General features: G+C 35.4%; 1 protein-coding gene across 1 annotated transcript in view; it reads right to left on the bottom strand.

Moving 5' to 3' along the window:
- DIP-kappa (Dpr-interacting protein kappa) overlaps positions 1–12,275 on the bottom strand; it is a 173,175-nt gene that overhangs the window by 55,484 nt on the left and 105,416 nt on the right. Inside the window, exons 6-7 of the mRNA XM_070106893.1 lie at positions 11,072–11,200; positions 5,800–5,937 (exon numbers count right to left, since the gene is read on the bottom strand). Of these exons, the coding sequence (XP_069962994.1) occupies positions 5,800–5,937; positions 11,072–11,200 (267 nt within the window). The remainder of the gene's footprint in view (positions 1–5,799; positions 5,938–11,071; positions 11,201–12,275) is intronic.

The raw sequence follows: 12,275 nt of genomic DNA, 5'->3' as shown, positions 1-12,275 counted from the left end.
GGTAAATTTCCTCGCAAGGCTTTGAAAAAAATTTTAGAATCTATATTTAATTACCATAATCTTTGTATGTGCATATCAAATTAAAGAAGAGCTAATCTACATAGGTGAAAGCTTCATTTAACTTGAGTGTGGGAGAAAACATTATGTGCAGTCTTCTCTAACAGAAATTTTGCAGAGTTTTTTCTTCTATTTGAACTAGGAGGAAGCTTAAAATTCAGTATTTAAAAATTTTTCTCTAAAATTTTTACAAATTTGTTGTAATTTATATGCAAATTGTTTTAAAATTCTTCATTCATACGCAATAACAGTTCTAGGAGTTTAAACCAACTTAAGCCGCTTAGGATCTAACCTCAACCAGACAACATATAGTGTTTAGAAATGCGTTAGATGTATGCTCAAACTGTTTGTTCTATACCACTACATCTATAAATCTATTCAAGTTGAGCTTGAAGCTGCACTTTTCATTCAAACACATACATACACAAAACACAGATTGACAATGTGAATGTGTGCAACGGTCTATGTATTCGCGCTCAATTGTTAATGCTACATTCATTTGTTCCGTTAACTCATTCATTTGCTACATAGGTGACGACTGAGCGCACGTAGAGTGAAAATGGAGCACACAAGAAAAGCGTGTGGAGAGTGCTGCCGAGCGTGTGGCGCTTTGTAGGTGAAATTGCACACGGCGTATACGCAATTGTAAATGAGTTACAAATGTAATCAACGAATTACGCGCCGTTGGCGGTTGCTCGATTCCTACCTTTGCATATGTACGAGTACAATGCAGCAACAACGAAAGCGAATGCACGCAGCCATATGCAGCATACACACACACATGAATAAATGTTTGTTAATACATATTCACATGGTACATTTGCATATATGTATATACATACATGAATGCATTTGAGAATAAAAGTGCAACGATGCAGTTGGTTGTGCACAACAACAACAACACCAACAACAATAATAACAACAGAATTACAAAAACAACGAAAAGCACCAACAACAGCATTTGTCACAGGCAACGTACAACAAAGGCATGCAACAACAAAAATAACAACAACAACATGGACATACATAAATAAATAAGCACAATAAGTATGGTACATGAAAGTAGGCATCAACTACAAAAAAAAAAATTACAAAAATTACTGTAACGGTGCAAAAACAACAACAACAGCAACAATCGTTGAGTAATATTTCCGCATGTTAACGCTTTAAGCGACAAGTGGTCTTTAATGTAACCGGGAAATTGCATTAAAATTCATACATAAGCAATTTAATTTTGCAAATGTGCACCTGGATCGCCGTAAAATAACATCTATGAGCACATATTTGCATACATATATGGTATATACATATATCTATAATATATATTATAAATTTACGTAGATGCCAGTACACGCACCACATTTATTATATTATATAAAGGTTTAAAGCGAGAGTGTTGAGTTGTCGTTTACATAAAGGCACATGACTGACATATATAATAAATAAATATATATAGGTATAATGTTAATTTTATCTGCATACTTATGCGTGCAGGTTCATCTGTCGTTTATTTATGCAAGCGCTTGTTTTTATTCGTGCGTACGCTCTAATTTATTTACTTGTAATGCAAGCGCATGCACCTATGAGCTTTAGGGTGTCCGTTATTTCGCAAGTTGAAGTTTTTGTTTTTGCCCTAAAAAGTATCTAACGAAATAAGCTCTTGAATATACCCTGAACAGCCTAAATTAAGTTCGCCACGATTTTTCTAGCAACCAAAAATAAACGTTAAAGACAATAAAAGATCAGTGTGACGAGCCGAGTCGATTTAGCCATATTCGTCTGTCTGTTCGTCCGTCCATCTGTGTATATGCGAACTAGTCTCGCAGTTTTTGTAGACATCGATCTAAACTTTTGCACACGTCCCTTTCTTACCAAGAAGCTACTCATTTGTCGAAACCAGTCATATCGTACCACTATAACATATAGCGGGCATACAAACTGAACAATCGGAATCAAGTGCTTGTATGGAAAACTTTGTCTTTTTACGAAGTATCTTCAATAAAATTTAGCATAGATTATTAGCTGAAGCATCGCTATAATCTCCGAAGAAATTGTTGCGATCGGAGTACTATAGCATATAGCTGCCATACAACTGACCAATCAAACACAAGCTCTTATTGAAAACTCTTTTATTTGTCGATATATCTTTATGAAATTTTGCACAGATTATTTTGCAAGGCATTGTTACGATTTTCGAATATATTGTTCAGAGCAGACCACGAGATATAGTTTACAGCTGCCATCCAAATTGGCCGATCAAAAACAGAATAAATAGCATTTTATACTTTTTTATGTCTACAATATGCACTTGTGAAGGGTATAATAGCTTAAACCTCGGGTATTAATACTTCGCTGTGATTTTTAATTTAAACTGTCTCTAAATTATGTTGCTTTTGACATGTATTAATATTTTTTTTTTGATATTTTGCATTAAGCAAGTAAACTTAATACTTTGAAAAAATGTCGCTCTAATGCAAATGGTTCTCATCTACAATAAAATTTGTCTTAAGATTTTCCACAAAAAATATTTCTTTAAAAGTTATATGCAGTTAAAGTTATACATCAAATGATCAATGAACATTCTTACAAGTGAATTATAAATTCTGTGTTGCTCATACGCCATGGTGTACATTTGATGCATAACTTTATGTTATGTACATTCTGTTTACTTTGGATCCTTTGTTTGAAGACAAAAACTGAAGCTTCACGGGGCGTCTACATAATGAAATCAACTTGGTAAATAACGAGCACCCTAATGTAGGTGTTAAAGTTTCAGTTCAGCATACTCTTAGTCAAGTTGCAACTCTTATATTTGTAACCGTTGCTCCCGTTACGAGACATGATTAGTTATTTTTGGGTTTTAATAACCTATTTTGCGGTTAATAACTATCTTGTTTTACTTTTTACGGTACTATAAGTGACCAACTTGATAAGAAGCCTTCCAAATCCAATCTCAAATGTCGCCATCATTTCACGCTGTACTATAAATTAATGAATTAAATTTGCTTTTAATTTTAAAAAATTACAAATTATCATTAAAGTGCCGAGGATAAGATGTTTATTAATATACTTACAGCCACAAATAAACGACGAGCTACTTCACATCTAAAACATAATGATGGCCGTGATTAACAATAAACGAGGGCGGTTAAATAGTTATTTAACCTTCAAAACTAAAATGAAAATTTTGTAAAAAATACTATTTATTTCACAACATGGTTGCCTTTTAACTTGACTTAGCGATTTTCCAACTTCTTTAACTCATCTGAAAAATACCTTGTCGCGAGGTCTTAAAAGGAGCCCCTTTTCTGGCAATAACCTCCTCATTCAACTCATATTTCTGCATGTTGCATCTCGTTAAACCAATTGCGATAATCTAGCATTCTTTGATTATGACCGACCGATATTGCTCCTTTTCCATTTATTTAAAATCCACTGACAACTCCTTTCTCTTAGCGAAACTGAGTTATTATCGGATCATCCTAGTATCAATTGCATTTATTGAGGACATCACTTTAAGATGGACTATAAATAAGCACTTGATAGATCTGTGATCTCACCAATAGTCGGGTAATATAAAGGCACTACATACACACGACAATCGCGCGTAAAATGATATACGCAACGAATTCTGCCATTCCTTGTATGTTAAGTAGGTAGCCTTGGTTTTTATGAAAAATTTTTGGTTTTTTTATTTAAGGGGTTTCAAACACTTTTCATTACGTTACACATATTTTCGAATATAAGGCTCGAATTCTAGAGGCGGCTCACTCACTTTTAAAGTAAATTTTGAGTTAAAATTTTTTTTGGACAAAAAAAAGTTTTTTTTGGTTTAAACTCTTCATATTAATATAAAAATTAGCATGCTGTCGTTTAAGACTTTTCTTAAAACTCCAATAATGACCACACAATTTTTTTTTAAGTTGATAACTTTTAATTGGCCAGAAAGAGGTCTCTCTACAGCTTCTAGAACACTTATCAATTCTTTGGGAGAGAAATTTATCAAGACTATTCACACACGTCTATTTACGATACTTAAACAAACATATTTTAGCACAATCATAATAATATGAATAAACACCCCACTATCACAAATAATTATATAAATAAACAATTCCAAGACAATATAAAAATTCTAAATTATGCGCAAGACCGCCCTAATAATCCATCGGCGGACGAACGTAATAATCATTACCAATATTATATATACGTAGATTGTGAAGCATGGAAGCAGCTATAGGTGTTTACGGTGGATCATCACGAACATAGTGTTTCAATCGCACATCAACAAGGGCTTGCTCTTCACGCACACATTCATATGAGCAGCATGCGCCCGAACATTCAAACTTCCATGCCAGCCCTCGATTGGATTATTTATTGGTCATTTGATAATGACTCCACAGCCCGAGACCAAATGTTGGTCCAGTCCGACCACGACCATTGACACTACCAATCCATGTAGTCTCGAAATAATCGAGCAGTTCCTCAGGATTATCATTGAAGAGCGTAGTTTTCATTAACCCATCATACATGGCAACAACTTCAGCCTCGTTAACAAATGCAAGCGTATATAACATTCTCAACTGCTATCCAAAGTCACCATCTCCGGAATATCAAACTTGTAATCCACATCCCTGTATTCTCCTCTCTGCCCAAAATGAAAAAAACACCCACTCATTTGTACACGAACAAAAATATTCTGGACAGCCTTTATGGAAGCCATAATATAATATATAATAATTTTAGACTTCAATCCAGGTTTAATAGCCTTCAATTGCGACAGCATACTACGGCATAATTGCTTCAATTTTCCAGGCAACAATGTTAATACGAGAGGCATAACTTCTTCATTTACAATTCCATGTATGCTATACAGTTGGTAGAAAATCGAAGGAACGACATGAACTGTTCCGTCGGCAAACCAACTGTCTGATGCTTGCAGATAATTCAAAGTATGTTCAGTTGTAAAAATAATATATCTTCCACGGCGATTACTAGGTAGCTCAAGTGAATCACATGCCAATAATTCAACTCCGCTCCAATCCTTACGATAATCATCGGGAATTATTAATTCATTAATTGATACGGGATTAGCAGGGATTATCTCATTATCAGCCCCTATACGAGACACTGTACGGCACATGTTCGAACGATTACCAAGTACTTTGGCACTTTTGCAGGTTCGATTTTGTATAACTGATCCTAAAATTCATTTCTTAACATATTACACAAATAATAGAATGTAACATTATCTATAATGAAACAAATATTTGCCGTTCAGGGACTTAGACGTTGTATAAAACCGAACCAAGAAAGATTAAAGCATAGAGCTATAATCACGACACTTCAGCAATACCTCTCATAAACACTACATTGTCTTTCGTTTGGTGGTCTTCACCCTTCAAACCCCACCAGGGGTTTCACTCTCCCCAGGTAACTTTTTGGAATGAGAAATTATAGCGGGATATATTTTTACCATGATATATTATAACCACGAGACAGGTTTTCTCAGACCAACTCCAACTTATGGTTTTTTTTATGGTATCTATTTATGGTCTGCAAAACTAAACTATTATACGTACAAAAGAATTGAACCAAATATAATGCACATTATTTGTACGAGTTACAAGAGCTTAACATCGAATTTTACTGAGATGCTTAAAATGTTACCAAATTAGTTGCCATTCGATTATCCAACTATAAATATTTTCATGTGACACATGATTAAAAAGGAAGACTTACCCGATATAATCATATCACCCCGCTCGGTTGTCCAGTAGTTTATGGACGCAGGATACGCCTCTGTATGACATTCCAATATCACATCTTGTCCCACATATGCGCCCTCTAACTGGTTGGGGATGGAAAGCATTGGCGGAACTACAAAATAAATATAAGCAAATGTTTCTAGTGACCATGTATATGCGTTAAGTTGTGAAGTTATGTATATAAATAAAAATTTGATTGCAGATAAATACACTTTGCATTACGCTTTCAAATACAACTTAAAATTACCGATATACTGAGCGTAAATATGGGAAAAGCAACTTAATATTCAAATATGCTTGCCACAATAACTCCTGGCGTAAAATATATAGCAAACGATTTTGTCATATATAATATACATACATATATATCACATATACAAGGATAACAATACTACAAATGGAACCGTGTATTTTAGACGCTTTGAGATAGAATTTTGTCAAACGTTTGTAGCTCAACACATATAAAGTCATCAATGCTCGATTTTACTCTTAGCTTCCGATAACGGCGTAACCAGCGCACAACTTATCGGGCTGTGAAACACGCCCCAGCTCTCTTTAAATTTTAAGATGTATATGTTCACAGTTTTTCGGCGGGCGAATATTTCGTCTAACACCGAGTAGATCTTTTTATTGTAAAACATATTTATCGTGATGATTTATTGCGTTCGTAATGAGAAAGTTCGTATTACTTCGAGCACAAGGGAAGAGTTAAACTCAGAAAGAACGATTTAAAAAGAAGCTGACATATGGAGCCCTATTACCTTTAATTGAAATTAATAAACGAATGCATTTCTGCTGGGTTTCGTGAAGCATGCTTTCACATTCGACCATTTGCACGCACAAACACCTACGGAATCCCAGCTACACAGACGAAATCACGTACGACTCAGATATGCCAAAATTTATTTCGCTTTTTCGTGTCGCGTTTGCGCCGCAGTTGACTTTCCGCCGGCCAAAAGTGTCATGTCGTGGTGAGCTGAGTATGTTGCATCATGCGAGTACTGAAGAGCTGGTGTTATAGTGGAGGTGGAACAAAGTTGTTGTCACTAATATGGCATAGTCGATCCGGGGGCAGCTGCTAACTCTTACCGCGCAGGGCTGGTTTCGATGTTGCGGTGACGGCCGCGGTGAATGAATTGAACTTGCAACACCAGCACTGAATCGTCTGATCGCTTGTTTGTGTGAATTTTGTATGTGCAAGTGTATGTGTGAGTACATGACAACAAGAGGAGTTACATTGCATTTAAGCAGATGCCACTGTAGCACGAGAATGCTTCGCATGGCGTGTGTTCAGTGTATTTCGGTTATTAAGTAGTGTGGAAAATTTCTGTTGAGCTAATTTCGCGTCGTTGGTTTTTATGTTAAATAAGGCCAACTTTGATACTGGTCGTTAATACTCGCGCAGTCGAAGTTTAAACTTTACTTTATAATCGCAGCTTAAGGATTTTATGAAGCAATTAAAGCAGTACGAAGTCGGATATTTGGTATAAAAAAGTACAGATTTTTTGAACTAATATAGTTAAATTAATTTTTAGTTTCAATCCATACTTCTAGATCAGTTAACTCGCTGAAACTATATAATCTTGAAAACTTAAAACCCAGAACTATTTGATATGTTTTTTATCCAAAGTCTTAAGGTACCGCTTATATATACACATACCATAAATTCGATGGACGAATGGACCAGGACTAGTCCAACACAAATTTATTTGATTTTTTGATACAATCTTTTGCTATGTTCCTGCGAATTTTGATTTCCATATATAAATTTCCTTACGACGCAAAAGATTTGTTTTGGCACTTTTGACCATGAAAAAAAAATGTTATTTCTTCAAATATATTGCTTGAAATTTTGTGTTGCCATTGGAATACAGGCAACAAAATCATTGGGAATATTGCAGAAGTCTTTTGAAGAGTCTATAATACAATATCACGAACAAGAGTAATAACTTGGCTAATCCGAGTTGTCCATGCACCTCTGTTAATGACAATAAAATGGACAAATAGAAGAAAAAGTGCTTGAAAATTGTCCTTTTGACATCAAAGAGATAACAAGGGATCTCAACATTTTTTATACATCGACTCAATACATTTTGTTATATATTTTGGGTATGAAACGTGTCAATTCTAGACCACAAACACCTGCATCATTACTGATGACGAAACGTGGGTTTATGAATATCACATCGAAACTGTCCAACAATCTAGCGAATGGCGCTACAAAAATGAGCCGAAACCTTAAGAAAAATTGTTCCAGGCACTGATAGTCATCCCAGCCGAGCCTTATAACAAGTATATGGAAAATTGAATGAAGCAGGAGCCTATTTTGAAAGCGTAGTATCAGTCCGGGTCAAATCATCGGTCATATAGTAATGTTCAGGTCGACTTAGCTCTCCTTCAAAATATTTTAAAAGTTTTAACGGTTGTGTGTTTTGGTCGTGTGACAAATCGGGCGTATTTATCACCAACATAATGATTTGGTCTGCGTGAGATGGAAATCGAATCCGATTTTTGCAAGAAAATTTTGTTCAGCGATGAATCTCACTTTCGTTTGATATTGTCGCATTTGCGGGGATGATAATCCACACGCCATTGTTGAGAAAGTCACTAATTTCTTAAGAATGAAGCCGGCCATAATGTTATAGTCAATGGGGAACGCGGTAGAGTCATAATTAATTACTTTTGCATACTTGAATTGGACGATGTTGATTTGGACGACCAATATATTTAAGGAAACTTTTAGTGAACTTTTATGAGAAGTCGCTTGACTACGTAGGTAAGCCCGACACGATTGGCGCCTTGAAAGATAGGCGCTTTATTGCTGACATACCCAATTGCTGCAAAAAGTGGTCGAGAATCGGGCCTCTCGGCTGAAACTTATTCCAGTCTTACCGAAACTCATTTTTAAAACATAATAGAAAACGCTGTATCCCTATAATAAAGCTAAATTCTTGCAAATAGCATTAAATTATATTCCTTTTTTCCCGTTTTGAAAACCAAACGTCTAGAACAGCACCCTTTACTTATAGCAATATTGGCATCGATTTTGCTTTCCTTTTAAAGAATTTGGAATTGTTTTACCTTTCCTCTTTATTATAAATGGTTATAAAATATAGAATATGGTTATAAAGTATAGAGTCGAGCAAGACCGGCGCAGTTGCGGAAATGATGTTGAGTTTTGTAGTAACTGAAGGAGATTGGTGTTTCTGAAATAATTTCACACTTGATTGACAAGAATATTCATACGTATGTACCTTCTGCTCAAATATAAACGAGACTGGCTCAAACAACAAAAACGGTTAATTATTCTTTAATATTTATTTTATCCCCTTCAAAATAGTCACCATTAGAGGCGATACACATATGCCACCTTTTTTTCCAATCTTCCTAACACTTCTGGTAGGCCGCTTTAGGTATGGCTTTCAGTTCCTTCTTCGAATTCTCTTTTATGACTTCAATCGACTGAAAATGCTTTCCACGAAGCGGCAATTTGAGTTTAGGGAAAAGAAAAAAGTCACAAAACATCGTGACTAATGCTATGAGCGGATCCATTTGATATGTTGAGCTCACTAGCTATCTCTCTTTCAGTCCAACGACGATTTTCCAACACAATTTTCTTTACTTTTTCGACGTTTTCTTCGTTTATTGACGTTGCTGGACGACGATCATGGGGCAAGTTCTCCATCGATGTACGACCGTCCATGAACGACTTATACCAATCAAAAATACATGCACGCGATAGGCAAGACTCCCCATATGCCTTCTGCAACATTTTCATTGCGTCCGTCGCACTTATTCCATTGGAATAACAAAATTTTAAACAAACACTTTTTGCTCAACATTAATTTCCATAGTAAAATGCGAAAAGCTCACTCGAGGTTGACTTGTTTATAGTGCCTTAAAAAAAAAACAATGTGACAGATCGCGCTCAAATTTGACATGTAAACATATAACAGTCCTGCCAACCTAAGCAAAAAAAAGTATGGCCATATGTCATATCCTTGTCGAGTTATGGATAAAGTCTTGTTTTGCGTTGAGCAGAAGTATATGTCAACTTAATAAAATCTCTTGAAACACCCTCTAGTTTGGATTTTTTCTAAAAAGCTAATATATATTACTCGAACTACTCGTTATCATGTTGTCTGTCATCTGAAAATCACGCATTTAAATTTACTAATTTATATTTAATTGTTTTAATTTCAGTTTATTGAAAAAGCACACCAACCCGATCACTTTTCGGCGCGCGCGTAATTATTACCGCGTCAAATCTGCCACAATCAGCATTTATTATTTTGCTCAAACAACTAAAGCCAAACCAATTGTTGGTGAAAATTTCAGTGGCAACAAAAAGTTTTAATTAAACAATTGATGTTTGGCCAACAAGGCACAGCGGGCGCTGGCAAAAGTATTCGCAATTTCGCACGTAAACGAGGAATCGGCGTGTAGTTGCATGCTAATCACCGAAAAACCAATACAATAAAAGCCGTAATTATAACCATTTTAATATCAGCCACAGCCAGATACGTGCGAATGTGCAACAACAACAGCCATTGCTTATATTTTGCACAATACTTTTGCACTTTGCAACTCATTGCCGGCGCGGCAGCTACTACTGTGGCATGAACAACGTGCAATTGTGGCGGCTGCCAAGCATGTTGCACAAATTGTGGTAAAATTGATAGTAGCTAAAATGGGCAGAACGAGAACAACAACAAAACGTACCTGTTAGTAGCTGCAAACTTTGTTGGCCAAAATTGGTTGGGAGTTGCCATATTTGGTGGGTGGTGAATGAGTGTGTGTGAGGGGTGGGTGGGCAGCAGACAGCACGTTTGTTAGCAAATTATTTGCGTATATATGTATGTATGCACGTATGTGTTGTTGGTGTGCTGTCGTATTTTGCATGTAGCACTGTTTGTTGGTAGCGGCAATTTTGACAATTCTAATTTTTGGCAGCCAAATTTAATTAAAATATTTTGCTGGTTTTGACCACTCAAAATGCGAGTGGCCCACTGAAAAAGTTCTCGAGCAGCGCTAACGCCAGCAGCGGAAGTTGAGTTTGAAAAACGCAAATAACACCTTTGTTCGTGGTGTGCCGTTTTTCTGCATATTTAATGAGTTAAGCGATGTTGTTGTTCCATTAAAATTTTGTAAAAACATTTAAATCTCCAACAAAACTGATTTGTTTTTGATTTTTTTTTTTTTTAATACGCAAATTTCTGTATAAATCAAAATGTATTTTTACTTACATTGCACGCGCAGGTGCACCCGCTTGCTGATGGATGGCGGCACTCCGTTTGATGCAACGCAGAGGTAGGCGGCCATGTGCAGGCGACTCACTTTGGTTATATGCAGCAACTCGCCATCAACCACGTTAACTGGAAAAGGTTTTTTAAAAAAGCAAATGTGTACATTAAATCTGGTGGATTATATTAAGTATTATATTAAATTTTTTTTTTTGCCTTACATGATTTATTTAATATATATATAGTGTTGTTGCACGTTCGAAAGTAATCTCTATTTTGGCGAAATATTGGGTTGTCAACTAAGTAATTGCGAAACAATTTTTATCTAATTTATATAATATAATAATAACTTTATTCTGTAATGCATTGCCCATTTTGATCAATGACCTTTTGTCATCTTTCAGGCAGCATCATAGTCCCATGTTCATAAAACTTCTGGTTTTAGCAAAAAACTGAATCAGGTACGATTTGACATATGAACAAACTTAGGCATCAAAATGAATGCAGCACTAAATTTTAGGTGCCCTTTATTAAATTAAGCTAACCATTAAGTCACCTAAATATTTAGGTATTGAAATACCCTTGCCACTCAACTCATCTTGAGCTTTATCAATTTAACCAAAAATTTTTTTATTACAAATGGGACACTACCAAATAAAATATCCACTGAACAGAAAACCCTATGATAGCAACAGTTTTTATAGAAATTTTTGAGATTATTATGACCTTGAAATAAATAGCAATGAATAGTTTCTAATGATAGTACCTATATTATGTATGGCAACCAGGGCCATGTGTAGTAGACAATAAAGCAAAAATTTTATTATAAGAGGTTTAATGAGTAGCCACGCGCCATTCTTGGTACATTTTATATTACTACTATCCGTTGCCATGTTATACAGAAATGCAAAATTCAAACTCAAGATTAGTTGTTTAAAATAATTTGGACGATAAATTCGTTGAATACCTTTGAAACAAGTAAAATCGTTAACTTCGGTTCAACCCAGCTACTATAACACACTTCACAAATAAAAGAGATTCTCTACAAGAACAGTTATGTTATAGAGTATAATGATTCGATCTGAAAACTTTTATCGGAGATTACATATTTGCCTTGGACAATAATCCGTGCGAAATTTATAGAAGATATCTCGTCAAAAGGTACAAGCACTTGATTCCGTTAGTTCAGTGTGTATAGCAGCTATAT

The sequence above is a fragment of the Bactrocera oleae genome, chromosome 3 (genome assembly GCF_042242935.1).
Source record: "Bactrocera oleae isolate idBacOlea1 chromosome 3, idBacOlea1, whole genome shotgun sequence".
Lineage (NCBI taxonomy): Eukaryota > Metazoa > Arthropoda > Insecta > Diptera > Tephritidae > Bactrocera > Bactrocera oleae.
Note: the sequence above shows the minus strand (reverse complement) of the source record. Positions and strands in the feature narration are given on the sequence as shown.